This window comes from Patella vulgata, chromosome 2 (genome assembly GCF_932274485.2).
Source record: "Patella vulgata chromosome 2, xgPatVulg1.2, whole genome shotgun sequence".
Lineage (NCBI taxonomy): Eukaryota > Metazoa > Mollusca > Gastropoda > Patellidae > Patella > Patella vulgata.
The window spans coordinates 9869230-9887856 of record NC_065880.2 but is presented as its reverse complement, the minus strand read 5'-3'; the positions used below and the strand labels follow the sequence as shown (position 1 = coordinate 9887856).

General features: G+C 36.8%; 2 protein-coding genes and 1 long non-coding RNA gene across 3 annotated transcripts; all 3 read left to right on the top strand.

Annotated features, from left to right (window-relative positions):
- Positions 1-3462: 3462 nt before the first annotated feature.
- On the top strand, positions 3463-7271 carry LOC130010738 (uncharacterized). Its single transcript, XR_008786023.1, has 5 exons — positions 3463-3524; positions 4113-4227; positions 5288-5372; positions 5806-5909; positions 7143-7271. It is a non-coding gene; the product is annotated as an uncharacterized LOC130010738 (long non-coding RNA).
- A 760-nt stretch (positions 7272-8031) lies between these two features.
- On the top strand, positions 8032-11964 carry LOC130010802 (midasin-like). Its single transcript, XM_056098890.1, has 5 exons — positions 8032-8159; positions 9009-9194; positions 9628-9703; positions 10707-10972; positions 11772-11964. The coding sequence occupies exons 1-5, from the start codon at positions 8032-8034 to the stop codon at positions 11962-11964; spliced, it is 849 nt and encodes a 282-aa protein (XP_055954865.1).
- A 1167-nt stretch (positions 11965-13131) lies between these two features.
- On the top strand, positions 13132-18013 carry LOC130010798 (midasin-like). The gene is made up of 7 exons (XM_056098889.1): positions 13132-13206; positions 13667-13783; positions 14450-14596; positions 15685-15832; positions 16275-16554; positions 17024-17162; positions 18005-18013. Exons 1-7 carry the CDS (start codon positions 13132-13134, stop codon positions 18011-18013), a joined length of 915 nt encoding a protein of 304 aa, XP_055954864.1.
- The last annotated feature ends 614 nt before the right edge of the window (positions 18014-18627 follow it).

The following is an 18627-nucleotide window of genomic DNA, read 5'->3' as shown; positions in this document are numbered from 1 at the left end:
TGGGACTTAATTTTTTTCATTTGAAGAACTATACACTGTTCCTTACCATGCCCTCTGTCCCGCACCACTCACGAGAGGAAACTTAAAATCTCCTCATAGAACTTATTGATATTGTTATTATATTGGGGGGTTGGATGACCAAATGGTTAGTGTGTCTGTCATTGGGTCAACTGGCGTGATTTTGATTTCCCGGTTGTACGCGACAAGGAGTAGGTTCGTCTGTCCAACCTCGTGGGTTCCCTCCCACTGCTAAAGACTTCTACGAGCAAGCAAATTATTAAAATAAAATTGAACCATATGTTAGTCCCAAAATGACCTAGTTTGTGTTGAGTGGACGTTAAACCCCATTTCTCTCTCTCTTGTTATTATTAATTGATTTTTATTCTTTAATTGCCAGAGATCTTATGACTTGGTGTGGACGAATCAGTGTAGACTTTGATGTCCAGTCTGCTTCAACAGCTAATAAAGTTTTCCAGGAGGCGTGCGATTGTTTTGTTAGCTGTATCGCAAAACCTGATAAACGCTTGGCTGTAGCAGAAGCTATCGGGGCGAAGCTTAATATAAATAAAGTCAAGGTAGGTTGAATGTGTGGAATTCTTTTTTTTTTCTTTTTTTTTTCTGACTAATGATGGAGCCACAGTGGCTAAGTGGGTAAGACTCTGGCCCGCTAGCATGGAGGTCATGTGTTCACTCTCGGTGTTTGACGAGAAAGTTCAAGATTTTCCGGCATGGTTTCCCCTGACAAGGACAGATTGTTTAGTCATTCGAATGGGATAAATAAACGAGGTCCTGCGTACACAAATGCATGCATATAAAAGAACCTTTGATAGTTGGAATTTGAAGTGGGATCACGTGGGTAAGACGCTGGCTCGCTAGCCTGGAGGTCGGGTGTTCGATCCCTGCATTGGCCTAGAAAGTTCTACCAGATTTTCTGGCGTGGTTTCCCCTTGTCAGTGATGCAGGATGGAGGGCCTGACAAAGACAGCTGTCGTTCTGATGGGACGAAAAACCGAGGTCCCGTGTATACATTGGCCTGCACGTAAAAGATCCCTTGGCAGTTGGAATTCAATATAAGAGTAGGCCGTAGCGCCGCTGCCCGGGCAAAATTTCCCTCATAGCACACTGTATGGCGTATGCCCATCTTCATTAGCCCAGCTTAGGAGCAGAACAGTAGGACGTTAAACTCCATTTCATTTTTTTTCATTTGGAATTTGAAATAAGAGTAAGCCATAGCCCCGCTGTCCTGGCAAAATTACCCTTCATAGCACACTGTATGGCATTTGCCCGTCTTCATTAGCCCAGTCGGAACAGAATAGTAGGACGTTAAACCTCATGAAGTATGGATGTACTAACCCTGTTTATCATCTGATAATGATTTGATAACCTTAGTTGAAATGGTGTGCATTAATACACAGCCAATCTTCTGCTCTGTTGCAAAATAGATATATTTGTATTTTTTCCAGGCTGAGTATTATTGTAATAAATATAAACCTGATATAGAAATAACATCAGATCTGTTTACGGTTGGTCGAGTTTCTGTACCTAAAATACATACAACAGATGCTAATATCAACAGGTAAGATAAGTTTAAAACACTCCTAATATAGACATTTCTATCACCCAATAACATATTATACAGTAGATATCATTTGTAATAGTGAAATCTATAGCAAAGAATTATATTTATTAATTTGTGCATGTAAGAAAGGATTGGGTGATAAATAAAATCTCCTACTCATCTTTTTTGATATTAAAAAATATCAACACACATCGATAAAGTAAAAAGACTTGTAGGAGATTTTCTATTTCTATCACAGTATTCGTAAGAATTCTGACGACAAGTTTAAAATATACTATTGTTATAGTGGTCATACAGTTTCTTTCATAATATTTTGATAGAGTTTGATGGTTATGGTATTTTAAATTTAACTATGGCTCTGTAGCAGAATTTTTCATATTGGATTGCCATCATTATTAACACACTTGGTACAGAAGAGTAGGGTGTTCAACTCCATTTCATTTGAATTGTAATAAAGTTCTATTAGATAAAGTGGGGGTGGAAGGCCGAATGGTTAGTGCATGCACGTTGTATCATAAGGCCTATCATTGAGTCAACTGGCGTGGTATCGATTCCCGGGTGTATTTGACAAGGAGTAAGGTCGTCTGTCCAACCTTTTAGGTTTTCTACGGATTTTCAGTTTCCTTTCACTGCTAAAGATCCCTACAAAACCGAATTATTGAAATAAAATTGAACCATATGTTAGCCCCGAAATGACTTGGTAAGTCTTGAATGGACTTTAGAAATATTAAAGGTTGATTCCAAACACAGGAATATGGAAAAGGAATTGAATATTTTAAAAATTTTATTTCAGAAGTTTTTCAACATTTTCGTTCACTCGGCAGTCTGTATCGTTATTAGAGAAGGTTGGCGTCTGTCTGACTCATAACGAACCTGTTTTATTGGTGGGTGAAACTGGTACAGGAAAGACTTCATCTGTTCAATTCCTGGCACAACAACTTGGTAAATAAAATATTTCCTAAAATTTGAAATTACTTTGTATTTTACAAGTATATATCACCAGGATTTTCTGTTGTGGTTTCCACTTTTCAGTTGTGCAGGATATAGGACCTGACAATGACAGCTGTCTAGTCATTCGGATGGGATGAAAAACCAAGTTCCTGTGTATACATTGGCATGCACGTACGTAAAAGATCCCTTGACAGTTGGAGTTCGATATAAGAGTAGGTCATAGTCTCGCTGCCTGGGCAAAATTACCCTCATAGCACACTGTATGGTGTATGCCCATCTTCATTAGCCCAGTCGGAGCAGAACAGTAGGACGTTAAACCCCATTTCATTTCATTAGCCTAATTGGAGCAGAACTGTAAGACATCAAAGTTACCCCATTTCATTTCATTTTACAAGCTAATAAGTATAGACAAGGCTGTGGTTCACTAAACAGATCTTGGGTTTACTCCCATGATTGGCAGAGAAAAATAATGTTAAAATTCATCGTAGCACTGCTGCCTGGGTAAAATTGCTCTGATAATACACCCTTTGGCGTATATTTGCCCATTTTCTGTTGGTGCAGAACAGTAATCTCCCATCAAAAGGCAAAACCTAGTAACACACTTTTTTCTTATTTTGAGAAAACAAAGGAAAATGTAAAGAATGAATATTAAACCCCAGCTCACCCATTGATTTGACTATTGAGTTACTAGGTTTTGCTGTGGTATTCTAGGCAAATGAAGGAAGTTGCTAGGTTGTGTCATGGGTGTAACTGCTAACAGAATCAAAAGATTGGAATATCTAGTACAACAACAGGAAGCACATACCCTAGTAACTACAAATTTGATCCTAACTCAATTTTGATAAAAAAAGTGAGTTACTAGATTTTGCCTTTTGACGGGAGTGTTGAACTTGTGTCATTAAACTGAACCTAAATTATTTTATTTTTTCTCAGGACATAAATTACATGTAGTGAATATGAATCAACAGAGCGATAGTACAGATCTGCTTGGAGGGTATGAAATATATTTATAACAAGTTTTAACCAAATATACTTTAATCATCTAGATGTATAGTGTGGTGTCTTGATGTATTATAATTATGTAAGGGAGGTAACTACAATTATTATTAGTCACTGTATACCGGTTGTGACGTAATGAGGATAGTATGATGGCTCCAACATGTATGAATGTTATACGTCGAAGAATAAACATAATCTGTATTAATGTCGTCTGTATTTTACTCATCCATACCATATATAGATATTGTGGTATTGGTGTGTATAGACCACAAGATGGCCTGGATTGTTGATGACAATCAGAAGGGCTAATTAAAATCGGCCATCTTGCATTTCATTCCATCCCAGAATTCCATCTAGGATCAAAGCCTTTTAGTTATTAAGGGAAGTAACTCAATTAACACAAAGAATTCAAGAAGGATTCAGACCACTATTCCTTAATAATATGAATAAGTTGGTTTAGTATATGAAACTACTGATATAAGTGAAATTGTCTTAAAATTTAAAATTATTGATATAAGTAAAGGAGAAAATTATATTTTAAATCACGCTGTTTGTCATTGAACCAATCAATGTTTATTTTTAGGTTTAAACCAGTCGATATAAAGTTTCTAATTTTACCGTTTAGAGAAGAATTTGAAATTCTTTTCTGTCAAAGTTTCTCCAGAAAACAAAATGCCAAATTTCTTGGACATATCCAGGTAAGAACAATTCATGGTAAAAACAGACTAGGGGTGCACTAGTGCTGGGTATTACCACTGCAGTCACGCTTACAATTCATATCACAATTCATAACCAGGTTAATATTTACCAAGAAAACAACAGGATAAATGAATAATTGATATTTTTAGTCCTGTTGATTTCGAAGAAATAAGTGATTTATATCACGATATTGATGTGGATCAAAATATGGACAAAACAATTTAAGTGTGTTAGTGTACTTATGGATAATGCGTGACATGGATAATTAAAGATACATTATGGGAGATTAGATAAAGAGCTTGCAGTTCTCACTATAATATTTGAAAACTAGATAAAGTAAAGGAAATTTGCTGAAAATATCAGTTAAATTGATCCACCTTGAACCGAGTATTTAGCGATTGAATTTTGGGCCTAGCCTCGATCATCATTACTAAAGTCTGTACGATAAAAAAAGCCTCGATTATCCATTTTATGATTTAATCAGAAGCAGCAGACTGGGCTCTTAATGCCATCGAGAGTTGATTATGGTCTGGAAAAGTTAATTAATGTCTAATTAATAATTTAGATAACATTTCAGCCTTATAAAAAGACCTGCAATTGGCAGATTTAGCTCTTGTGTAATGCGGGCTAGCAATACCATAAAAAAAGAATCATGAAAAATGGATTCATAGCGTAGCGATTCAATACTAGAATCGTGAGAAGATGAATCGCAATACATCGATTCAACCATATATCATACCACTGGGCGTCTCCAGGAGATCTTCAACCACCCAAATCAACCCAGCATATTTTATTGATAATGTATTGATATTAACTTATATGGACCCCTTGCCATGGGTGTTACCTCAAGCTGTGGGTGTAAGACCATAAGGTCTGTCCTTGGGTCAAATGGTGTGGCTTTGCTACATGACAAGAAGTAGGGTTACCTGCCAAATCTCTGGATCATCTGCTTTCCTACCACTACTAAAGACCCCTACAGACAAGCAAACTATTGAAATCAAACTTATTTTCTGGAAACAATAAATCAATATCTTTATATAACATTTTTTTTTTATAAAGGATTGTTTTTCGAAAAGAAAATGGTCAGATTTGCTACAGTTAATTGATCATACAACAACATCTGCTCTTAAAAAATTCCAGAAAGGTGAGTTAAATGATATGAAATTGAACCATATGTTAGTCCTGAAATGACCTAGTTTGTGTTAATCTCTCTCTCTCTCTCTCTCTCTCTCTCTCTCTCTCTCCCATGGGAAGAATAGTTCACAGCATTTTCATGTGAATTAGGTTGTTTGACTGTTGGCAGTTCATATTAATAATCCAAGCTTTCCTCCTTCGGATTTCTCCGGTTTCCTCCCACTGCTAAAGACCCGTTCGTGCAAGCTAATTATTGAAATAAAATTGAACCATATGTTAGTCCCAAAATAACTCTCTCTCTCTCTTTCTCAATATAATAAGAAGAATAAGGTAGAGATCGGCAGTGCTTCCTTTAATAAGTGAAATATGTTGGACAAACCTCAACTGACTGTGGTACCGTATTTCATGTATGTGTATTTTGATTTTTAAACCTGTCATTACAGAAGAAATTTTGTTGTCCAAGTGGAAAACGATTGAGCGACGTCAACAACAGTTAAAGATCCAGATAAAACAAACAGAAAATGTTCTAGCTTTTACTTTTATTGAGGTATGTCAAAGGTTAACATTAGATAAAGCCATCAGTTTTAGGGGGTTTGGGGCCGTAGGGGGAGTATTGGGTATTGATGTAGTGCAGGGTTCCAATCGTATTTCCAATACCGGAAGCAATTTTTTGCTTATTATTTTTAAAATTAGAAGCAAAAACAAAGTGTAACAAGCCAAAACTTTCAGTAGTTCTAGTTGTAATCACGCAAACAAACTAAAATTAATACATCATTTTTCTGCCTGGTGCCAAATGGAAGTATTGGAACAAAATTTAATCGTTTGAACCTTTGTCCATTTAACCACCACTTGTTTACAAATGTGTATTTTATTGTTTTTTGCGTTTACGAAATGCGGTAATCATTGTTTACACCAAAATACTACGTCAGTAGTATTTTAATTACGGCTGCGTAAACTGTGTGAAATGGCCCATTCGCCTTCTTAGTGTCAATATGATTGGTCAGTAATATCATATGGTTTCAGTTTTGCATATATTATTTATCAGGAAAGGTGACGTATTGTTATTTCATCGGTTAAGTTATGCGTGGCCGATTTGTTAAAGGAAAGTGAGTCTATACACATCAAAATGGCGTCTTACGTAAAATTTTATCGTAAACATTTTCAACCTTTTCAGAGAATTAAGTTATAGAAAAATTCAAGTTTTAAAATTTGCTTTTTTAACTAAATTACCGTAGGCGCAAATTTTGCATTTTAGTTCAAATCTAACATGCTATTTTCCTATTTTAGCACTGTTTTAGCGTCTTTGCATCCGCTAATGGTGATTAAATGAGGTCTGTCATTCATTCTGGTCTTTCATTCATTCTACTTGATACTTAGAGAATAAATCCCAGTCCTGAATGGCCCCCATATCCAAAAATTAGTATATTGTTTTGTAATTCTGTTCTATAACATTTCACATCTGTCATACACACGAAGACTAAATAAATCGATTCAATTCCATTAAATGGAAGCAGAATAAACACTTCTCAAAATTCCTGAATTATACTTAGTGTTTTCGACTGGTTTGTTGAGTATGCCACTTACTCAAGTTCTTAGGACTCTGCAACCCGGCTTCTCCCTTTCGGTGTTGCAAGACGAAGAGCAAGGCAAGGTAATATTTGGATAAGAAAAAGTTAAAAATCACCAGATAGTTGGAAATTGGAAATTGAGTAATCCTTTATAACAAAGTTCATGGTGTGTTTGTCTTCAACATGATTGTATACATGTTTTTATTTTTCAGGGGACGTTAGTTAAAGCTATTAAACAGGGTGATTGGGTTTTATTAGATGAAATAAATTTAGCTTCAGCTGAGACTTTAGAATGTTTGTGTGGACTGTTAGAAAGTACGACAGGTTCCATTATACTAACGGAGAGAGGGTAAGTTACACACTCTAACAGACCATTTGTGTACATATTATAGGAGCCATGGTGGCTAAGTTAGTAAGGTGCTGGCTCGCTAGTCTGGAGGTCGCATGTTTGATCCCGGTGTTGACCAAGAAAGTTCATTGGGATGTTCCATCGTGGTTCCTCCTTGTCAGTGGTGCAGTACGGAGGGTCTGACAAGGACAGCTGTCTAGTCGTTCGGATGGTCCCTTGTACACATTGGCGTGCAGGCATATTTGGAATTCGAAATAAGAGTAGGCCATAGCGCCGTTGTCCAGGCAAAATTTCCCTCATAGCATACTGTATGGCATATGTCCGTCTTCATTAGCCCATTTGGAGCAGAACAGTAGGACATGAAACTCCATTTCATTTCATTTATTACGGCGTGACATTCATATTTGAAAATCTACCAAAATAAAGTCTGTAAGTAATTTTATCAGTGAATCAGCATCTTCATTAGCCCAGTCGGAGCAGAACAGTAGGATGTTAAACCTCATTTCATTTCATTAGTGGAAGAAATGTCTAGGCTTGGGATAAGACTTCAAAATAGATTAGGCAGATGGTTTGTTCTTTCGACTGACTTATAACCTGTTACACAACTGCCAATGTTAATAATATTATAAGGCACTTTAATTATCTTCACAAAGGATTATGCTCAAAGTACCAGACAATTACTACCCAATTGACTAGGACATCGTACACATAGGACATCTCCCCAACTGGCACAACAGTTTTTTGATTAATTAATGTTTAATTTTTATATTTACAGTGATATAGAGCCAGTCGTCCGACATGAGAATTTCCGTTTATTTGCTTGTATGAATCCTGCTACAGATGTTGGTAAAAAAGATTTAACACCTGGTATTAGGAACAGGTGAGTTATCTATATTCATACACCTGGTATTAGGAACAGGTGTGTTATCTATATTCATACAACTGGTATTAGGAACAGGTGTGTTATCTATATTCATACAACTGGTATTAGGAACAGGTGGGTTATCTATATTCGTACAACTGGTATTAGGAACAGTTGGGTTATCTATATTCATACACCAACAATAATTAAATAAAATGGCCGCTAATTTTGAAGACCAGTTAAGATTTGTGGCCAGTGGGTTATCATTGCCAGGCCCTTCCTCCGTCTTGCATCACCAACAGGGGGATGGGAGGGGGGCGGGAGGGGGACAATGTTTGAATATTCAGAGGAACTTTTTTTGACCTACATAAATGGAATAAAGACATTTATCAGTGTTGGTCTAATAAATCTGTAATGATAGAATACATGGAACATTTTATACTTACCAACAATTTCTTGATGACGACCCTGTATTTATTTCTTGATGCGTTTATTATTAAATCTGAGTTATTTCATGTTTTTACAGTAATTTGTATTGGGTGAAACTAATAATATATTTATTTTATGATGAAAGTAATAAATGATTCCTTCTTTGTCGTTCAGGTTTACAGAGTTTAATCTTGTGTATTTAGCACTAATTTCTTTCACATTCATTTAATATCAAATCTTTATTTAAAAATTGTCTAATTTGTACTTGTGTCCAGTTTAAAGCTGACTGATTCAATTTGATAATGAGTGTCCAATTTACAAGCGTTTAATTTCTCAATCACTGTTAAAAATTAAACAACCCAGTGATTGAGAAATACACACGATTAAATATAACCCAGATCACAGTGTAATAAGTTATTTGTTTTTCTTGTCGTTCAGGTTTACAGAGTTTTATGTAGAAGAATTAACGGATGAATCAGATCTACGTATACTGATTAATGATTATTTATCTGGATTAGCGTTAACAGCCAATCATCTGTCGGGTATCGTACAATTCTACGCATCAATTCGTACAGCAGCTAATAAATCCTTGGTTGATGGTACGGGTCATAAACCTCATTATAGGTAGGTAGTCAATTGGAGTTTCGTTTAATTTATTTATAACCCACTGATTTATATTGATCTAGACCCCACCAATTTGTTCGGATTGTGAATTTAACGAGATCCACTAATAACAGACTGATTTTACTTTAATGATGGGGTTGTTGGATGGCCAAATGGTTAGCATGAGGCCTGTCATAGAGTCAACTAGCAAGGTTTTTCGAATCCCCGGTTGTACGTGACAAGGAGTAGGGTCGCCTGTCTAACCTCATGGATTTTCTCCGGGTCCTCCCTTCGGTTTCCTCCCACTGCTAAAGACCCCAGAAATAAAATTGTACCAACTGTTAGTCTCAAATTTACCTTGCTGACATTTTTTCCTCTGATCGTAAATATTGTTTGAAGTTGACTTTCTTGTCCGCCTCTTTTTCTCTAATCGTAAATATTGTTTATATTTTAGTTTAAGAACATTATGTCGAGCTTTAAGATACGCAGCAACGAATCCATGTGGTCAGTCATCCAGATCATTATATGAGGTATGGTCATTATCTTAAAACAAATAAACAATTAAATTTTATAAACTTGGTTTTGTCAGTCACAAGTTCAACATTTTCTTTTTGATTTGTACCTTCAAAGTATATCTATATGTGATTGTCGTTTGTCTGTTTAGGGTTTTTGGTTTCTAGCAACACTAGAACTGCCCCAATACTGGTGTGGGGAGCCACGATGGCTAAGTGGGTAAGATCCTGGCTCGCTTGTCTGGATGTCACGTGTTCGATCCCTGCATTGGACGAGAAAGTTCATCGTGATTTTTCGGCGTGGTTTCTCCTTGTCAGGGGTGCAGGAAGGAGGACAGTACTAGTATATCAAATCATTTATATTTCCGTGATCGATCCCTGCATTGGCCGAGAAACTTCATCGTGATTTTCCAGTGTATACATTGCCGTGCACATAAAAGATCCCTTTGGAGTTGGAATTCGATATAAGAGTAGGCCATAGTCCTGCTGCCTGGGCAAAATTTCCCTCATAGCACACTGTATGGCATATGCCCGTCTTCATTAGCCCAGTCGGAGCAGAACAGTAGGAAGTTAAACCACATTTCATTACAATTCGAAATTTGGAGATGGCACTACTACTTACAATATTATATTACTTACAGTTTCACGAAACTCTGTTATGGAAACATCGCATGACTACCCGTGTATGCCTGTATTTATGGGGGGTGGGGGGCGGATGGCTGAATGGTTAGCATGTGCCCACTGTATCATAAGGCCCGTCATTGAGTCCCGGTTGTACATGACAAGGAGTAGGGTCGCTGTCCAACATCGTGGGGTTTTACCAGGTTCTCGGGTTTCCTCCCACTGCTAAAAGACCCCTACCCTCAAGCGAATTATTGAAATAAAATTGAACCATTTGTTGTCCCGAAATGACCTAGTTTGTGTCGAGTGGACGTTAAACCCCACCTCTCTCTCTCTCTCTCCCTGTATTTATGATTGATTTTTTGGGATATTTTATTTGATTTGTTTTTATATTTTTCAGGGATTTTGTTTAAGTTTTTTGACCCAGTTAGATAGAAAATCTCATCCTGTCGTTGAACAGCTAGTCTGTAAACATGTCATCGGAAACTCAAACGTTAAATCGTTGTTAAGTCACAGTCTTCCAGAACCTACAAGTGGTAAACATCTGTTGTTTGAAGGATATTGGATATCCCAGGGTGCTTCAGAACCAGTTGTACCCGAAGGCTATATTCTGACGCCATCAGTTCGAGCCAATCTGCGTGATTTGTCCAGGATTGTATCTGCAGGGTAAGTGATGTATTTGATTCGTCAGAAGATGGATGAAAAATGAGCTACCTTTACGGCATATTTATTAACCGATGGACCTCGAGCCTCTTGTTGAATTATATAGCTGAATTGTATCCCATGGTTCATACCATGTTCCAGAAGCAACGACTGCGAGTTTTACATATTCTTACTTTACAATTCCCGAACTTATAGCTACGTTATCTGCAGACACATGAACAGCAGCGTACAATCAGAGGTTGACATAGTGACCTCCCCGGAAGCCTTGAACTTTGCAACTCGATTATCACGGGTAGACATTTAACTGGAAAACGCAAGACTTGGTATTCGCGATGATCGGGAAAGCAGAGGAATACCCAATCGAAATTAGTGCCGAAATATGCAGGGTATTACATGAAGGACTTGATGTACAGAGTTAAAGTGCGATCAAGCCTTCTACTGAAGATGGGTTTATACCTGCATCTAAGGATCCTTTTGATATACGGGCCCTGTGCGTAATGAAATACTGAATCCACTGAACTGTCTGGTGTTCTCTTCTCTGGTAGTGCAGAACTCTAGGGATTTTAACCCCCTGTTTACCAACTGCCGTAAATAAAAAAAAGAACATTGAGGCAGTCAAATTTATTGGACAATTTTATTTTTCTTTATATTTCGTATGAGCAAATTTTTTTTTCTTCTAATTTTGAAATAAAAAAGTTCAACAATTGGGGGGGGGTCTGGGCTGGTCATGAACAAAATTTTTTTATTTTTTTTTGCGACCTAAAACCCATTTTCATTAATTATTGATTTGTTCTACTTTTAGCCAACATCCAGTTTTATTACAAGGTGAAACATCTGTTGGTAAAACTAGTTTAATTACCTGGTTAGCCAAGTCTACTGGTAACGTGTGTGTCCGTGTAAATAACCATGAACATACAGATCTCCAGGAATACGTCGGATGTTACGCAGCTGATGAGGCAGGAAAACTGGTCTTTAAAGAAGGTAAAGGAAACTAATTATATTTATGTAAAACTGAACGTCTATGATTGTTTGGTAGCCGCCCCTGATTTCTCTTAGTACATTCAGTTCAAACTCATCAGGGGGGAGATGGATGGCCAAATTGAGTCAACTGGCGTGGTTTGCGATTCACCGGTTGTACGTGACAAGAAGTAAGGTTACCTGTCCAACCTTGTGGGTTTTCTCCGGGTCCTCCGGTTTCCTCCCGCTGTAAAGACCCCTACGTCCAAGCGAATTATTGAAATAAAATTAAACCATATTTTAGTCCCGAAATGACCTAGTTTGTGTTGAGTGGATGTTAAATCCCATCTCTCTGTCTCTCTAACTCACCAGACTTAAAAAAATATTTCACAAGAGCTAAATCTTTCTTTAGGCCATAAATGTTATATAAACTATTAATTAGACATTTATTAACTTATCCAGGCCATAATCAACTCTCAATGTCATCTTATGTGTCTGATTTTCATTGGATTTGAATCCGATCTGCTTTTCAACGCTGATTGATGATTAACCGCAAAAAATGGATAATCAAAACTTTGTTAATTATCATGACAGCATTCGTTATACTAACAATATTTTATATTATATTTTTGTTTGTATTTAGTTATTCGTAGAGTGTGACAATATTCGATGAAATATGCCAGTTTGTGCCCTGTCCAAACTTTAAGCATGTTATATATATTATAATGTGTTGCCCAAACTGGCTAGAATAAACAAACTTTAATTCTGTAGAAAATCAACAATATCTTGTTGTTGATTTATCAGAGTTCAAGTTACAAAATATTGATTAATAGCAGAAATAAAATGTTTTAAATGGATATAATTTGATTTCTTGATTATTTTAATTTCTATATTGTTTTTATGAGAAAAAGAGCATTAAATGGATATTATATATTATTTTTTTAATTAGATATAATAAAGTTGTACATTTGAATTCCTGGCAAACTAAATATTTGAATTTCTTGGGACTGAAATTTTTAATACCAATCATATGTTTGGATTTCAGGACATTTAATTTTTTAATAGTAGTCAAACGTTATAAATGCTTCAATTTTCAACATTGACGGACAAAAAATTCTGATTTGAGAAAAATATTAAAATAAATCCTGTTGACAGAGTGTTAATATCATATTTTTTGTGTTTTCACAGGGGTTTTAGTCGAGGCTATGAGAAAAGGTCAATGGATTATTTTAGATGAGTTGAATTTGGCTCCAACTGATGTGTTAGAAGCTTTAAATAGAGTAAGTTGATTTAATTTTTAATCTGAATTGTCTTTCCTAGTAAGACGATAATAGTTTATATTTGTAGTTATTAGATGATAGTAGAGAATTGTTTATATTAATCCCCCTTGTCAGTGATGCAGGACGGAGGGCCTGACAAGGACAGCTGTCTAGTCGTTCGGATAGGATGAAAAACCGAGGTCCTGTGTACACACTGGCGTGCATGTAAAAGATCCCTTGACAGTTGGTATTCGATCTAAGAATAGGCCGTAGTGTCGCTCTCCGGGCAAAATTTTCCGCATACCACACTGTATGGCGTAGCCCAGTTGGGAGCAGAACAGTAGGACGTTAAACCCCATTTCATTTCATTGATCCCTAATTCAAATCTCAGCTTAGATGAAGAAAGACCTTCAGGAGTTTTTTAAACCGGGTCTTAGGAACTATTTATTTTTGTAGTAATACTGTGTTTGTTTATTTATAGTTATTAGATGATAATAGAGAACTATTTATACCCGAGACCCAGTTAACGGTCAAAGCTCACAGGAAATTCATGTTATTTGCTACCCAGAATCCAGCCGGACAATATGGAGGCCGAAAGGTAGTAATTTAAATGACATTCTTAGCAACATTTATTTCACTGTTCCTAGTAATTATATTTCTTGCTCTAATTTTTGTCCTTTGTGAATTCTTTTTGCTTGTTTTTATGTCGTTGTAAACAACTTTAAAGATCACTTTAAAATCATTTTTATCTCGATGTAAAGAACTTTGAAACTTACTTTAAAATCATTTTAATCTTGTCATAAAGAACTTGAAACTGGCTTTAAAATAATTTTTAAGTGTATGTTTTCATGTCGTTTATGAACTTTGAACCTTACTTTAACATAATTTTTAGGCCTTGTCACCGAATTTAATATTTTAGATTGTTACTGTGTGCTTTCTTTTATTTTGCTGGACAGTCAATCCTATACTCTCTGTTAAACAACAGGGGGGTGTGGATGGCTGAATGGTTAGCATGTGCTCGCTGTTTCATAAGGTCTGTCATTGAGTCAACTGGGGTGGTTTCGATTCCCCAATTGTACGTGACAAGGAGTAAGGTCGCCTGTCCAACCTCATGTGTTTTCTCTGGGTCCTCTAGTTCCTCCCACTGCTAAAGACCCCTACGCGCTAGGGAATTATGGAAATAAAATTGGACCATATGTTAGTCCCTAAATGACCTAGTTTGTGTTACACAACTGATCAACTTTAATAACATATATTTTTTCAGATATTATCCAGGGCATTTAGAAATCGTTTTATTGAGTTACATTTTGATGAGATACCAAGTATTGAGTTAGAGAATATTTTACACCTGCGATGTTCTATACCACAGTCTTACGCTAAACGACTCGTAGCCGTTATGTTGGAATTACAGGTAGGTACATTTACCTTTCGTTAGTAAAGGTAGGTATATACTGTTACTTCTTTATAGTACATGTAGGTACATACTTTTAGCTGTTGTTAGTAAAGGTAGGTACATACTTTTACCTCTCTTTTGTAAAGGTAGGTACATACTTTTAGCTGTTGTTAGTAAAGGTAGGTACATACTTTTACCACTCTTTTGTAAAGGTAGGTACATACTTTTAGCTGTTGTTAGTAAAGGTAGGTACATACTTTTACCTCTCTTTTGTAAAGGTAGGTACATACTTTTACCTGTTGTTAGTAAGGGTAGGTACATACTGTTAACTCTCTTTAGTAAAGGCAGGTACATACTTTTATCACTCTTTATTACAGATAGGGACAGCGAAAAATTCGTAAAAATCGTCTAAAATCACCGAAAATCGTCTAATTTGTACTTGTGACTAGTTTAAACCTATTTAATTTTGATATTGAGTATCCAATTTACAAGCGTTTCATTTCCTAATCATTGTTTGAAAATAAAGAAACCAATTGATTACTGATATATAAAAATTAAATTTAGACGATTTTTACAAATTTTCAAACAAAGATTTGATATTCAATGAATGTGAAAGAAATTAGGCCTAAATATACAAGATTAAAGGATACCCAGGTTACAGTGGCAATTACCTATTTTTATTGTACTGATAATCATAGAAACCTTTTTAGTCAACACTTATCAAACCACGCACCTCCTTAATAGTGGGGGGAAGGGCAGAATGGTTAGTGTGTTGTATCATAAGGCCTGTCATTGAGTCAACTGGCGTGGTTTTGATTCCCCAGTTGTACGTGACAAGGAGTAGGATTGCCTGTCTAACCTCATGGGTTTTCTCTGGGTCCTCTTATTTTTTCCCTCTGCTAAAGACCCCTATGCACAAGCGAATTATTGAAATAAAATTGAACCATATGTTAGTCCCGAAATGACCTGGTTTGTGTCGAATGGATTTAATCCCCTCTCTCTCTCTCTCTCTCTCCCCTCACTCTCTCTCTCTCTCTTCCCTTGTCCAGTGCCTTATACTCACCAAGTCACGGTCACTCCATATTTCACATCTGGTTTATTTTCAGACACGGCGACGTAGTTCTGGTGTATTTGCTGGTAAACAAGGCTTTATGACGCTAAGAGATTTATTTCGTTGGGCTGAAAGATATAATTCACCGGATGTTCAGCCATCAAAAAAATATTATGATTGGGACCAACATCTAGCAGATCACGGTAACAAAAATAAATCTTTTAAAAATCTTGTTAATGGACATTTACAATTATTTTTTACGATATATAGTTGCTGAAAACTGTTAAACTTACTCACAAAATTTTAGATTAAAAATGTAATCATGTCCAATGGCAAAATTTCCCTCATAGCACACTGTATGGCGTATGCCCGTCTTTATTAGCCTAGTTTGGAGCAGAACAGTAGGACATTAAACCCCATTTCATTTCATTTCCTATGCTGTTCAGTATTAAGCCTGTTGAGAAATGAAATGGGGTTTAATGTCCTACTTTTCTGCTCCGACTGGGCTAATGAAGACGGGAAGCCTGTTGAGACTCTTAAACAAAAACCCCACAGCATTTAATAGTGGTCTTTATTCAAGACCAGACATTCTAGGCAAACCCAACTTTAAATGGATGATTGATAGTTTGAAATTTATTGTTCCAGGTTATATGTTGTTGGCTGGACGAGTGAGAAAACCTGAAGAATGCCAGGTCATCCAGGAAGTTATAAACAAACATTTTAAACGGAAGGTCGATCCTGGCCGATTGTTCAACTTAAACTCTGAGACATCCACCACAACGGCTTCACTTCTAAATACTGCCTTAGGCCAATCACAACCAGGCTTTCAACATGTGGTATGGACCTACAGTATGCGTAGATTGGCTGTTTTGATTGGACAAGCTATTAGATTTAAAGAGCCTGTGTTATTGGTTGGTGAAACTGGGTATGTTGATTATTGGATTTACTCCATTAACGGATCGTTGTTAATTAAACTTAAATTTTCACTCCATGCCTATTGACAGATATGCTTCTTCTCAATTTTTGAGGATTCTCCTTGTTAGTCTAAAAAAAAAAAGAAAAAGACAAATCCAAGCCAAACAAACATAAGATAATGAAATGTTCTTTTTCCAGTTTCCTACCACTGCTGTACAGACCTCTTGGTTTCCTCCCTATGCTAAAAAACCCCTGAGTTTTGATGGCTCCTCCCACTGCTAAATAAAAACCTGTGTTTCCTCCCACTGCTAATTAAAGACCTCTAGGTTGTCATGTTTCCTCCCACTGCTAATTAAAGACCTCTAGGTTGTCATGTTTACTCCCACTGTTAATTAAGACCTCTAGGTTGTCATGTTTCCTCACACTGCTAATTAAAGACCTCTGGTGTTGTATTTAAACCCATGTGTTTTGTAATTTAGTTGCGGTAAGACGACTGTCTGTCAATTGTACGCTGCATTAAAACAAAGTAAATTATATGGCGTCAACTGTCATCTACATACAGAAAGTGCTGATTTCCTCGGAGGATTACGACCGGTCAGGTCTCATACTATTGATGAGGTAAGTAAAAACGATTCAGTAAGGCTGTAGCAATCATTTGGTTTGGACTCTTGAGGACTAATTCTAGAGACATTGAAATGACACATTATGAATGAAGGCTATAATTCGTGAAGAAACTCCCTATTTCAAACACATAGTGGACAAATAGCCGTTTTCCCATTACTTTGGGGCGTGGGACCTGCAAGGTTAACAGTTTTAATCGAAACAATGCAAAACACTGAGGTTCCATCCATACAGCCATTGTTAGCATTGTAAAAGCACTACTAATCTTGCTGACTCGCATGGTTAGCATGTGCGTGCTGTCATTGAGTCAACTGGCGCATTTTCGATTCCCCAGTTGTACTTGACAAGGAGTAGGGTCGCCTGTCCAACCTCGTGGGTTTTCCCTGGGCCCTCCTGTTTCCTCCCACTGCTAAAGACCCCTATGCGCAAGGGGATTATTGGAATAAAATTGAACCATATGTGAGTCCCGAAATGACCTAGTTTGTGTCGAGTGGATGTTAAACCCCATTTCTCTCTCTCTCTTCTCTCTGCACTGGCTTGGCTCTCCCGGTCTTGGCCGAGAAATGTCATCAGAATTTTTCAGCATGTTCTCCTCTTGTCAGTGGTGCAGGACGGAAGGTCTGACAAGGACAGTGTCTAGTTGTTCGATTTAACAAAAAAACAAAAAACAAATGAGGTCCCATGTACTTATTGGTGTTTAAAGACAAGTAAAACGAAATTTTGAACTATAAAAACGTACCGATTTAGGATCTGTATTTTAATCAGATTGGGTCCATTCCTGATCCATTTCATACTTGTTTTTGTACGAATTTTATGACAATAAAAATTAAAATATCCAGCTGCAGTAAATGTTTTTGAGTAACTGTGACGAGGAATTGCTAATTTCAGGATGAAGAAAATAAAGAACACAAGTTATTTGAATGGGTAGATGGTCCACTTGTGTTAGCCATGAAGGAGGCGGCCATGTTTTTAATTGATGAGATTTCATTGGCTGATGATTCAGTGTTAGAAAGGTTAAACAGTGTCCTTGAACCTGAGCGAAGACTTCTATTGGCTGAGAAAGGTGGTGGTGATGGCAACCAGAATGAATCAGAAGATGTTGTTGCAGATGAAAATTTTAGAATTTTTGCGACTATGAACCCTGGTGGTGATTTTGGTAAAAAAGAGGTAAATTTAAAGAAAATCATTATTGTTCACAGAAAATTGTAAAACCTATTGGATATGCATCAGGCAGGGTTTGCTTACTCTTTCTGGAACACTTTGTACCACTTAAGGTCCTGTGTACACTTTAGCGTGCACGTAAAAGATCCCTTGTCTGTTGGAATTAAATATAAGAATAGGCCGTAGCGCTGCTGTCTGGGCAAAATTACCCTCGTAGCACACTGTATGACTTCTGCTCGACTTCATTAGCCCAGTCTGAGCAGAACAGTAGGACGTTAAACCCCATTTCATTCATGACACA

Coding starts and splice junctions, on each gene's coding strand:
- LOC130010802 (XM_056098890.1), top strand. CDS start 8,032: ATGTTTAATTTTTATATTTACAGTGATATAGAGCCAGTCGTCCGACAT. Junction 9,195..9,627: donor GGTCATAAACCTCATTATAG/GTAGGTAGTCAA, acceptor TTTATATTTTAG/TTTAAGAACATTATGTCGAG. Junction 10,973..11,771: donor TCCAGGATTGTATCTGCAGG/GTAAGTGATGTA, acceptor TTCTACTTTTAG/CCAACATCCAGTTTTATTAC.
- LOC130010798 (XM_056098889.1), top strand. CDS start 13,132: ATGAGAAAAGGTCAATGGATTATTTTAGATGAGTTGAATTTGGCTCCA. Junction 13,784..14,449: donor GACAATATGGAGGCCGAAAG/GTAGTAATTTAA, acceptor ATATTTTTTCAG/ATATTATCCAGGGCATTTAG. Junction 14,597..15,684: donor CCGTTATGTTGGAATTACAG/GTAGGTACATTT, acceptor GTTTATTTTCAG/ACACGGCGACGTAGTTCTGG.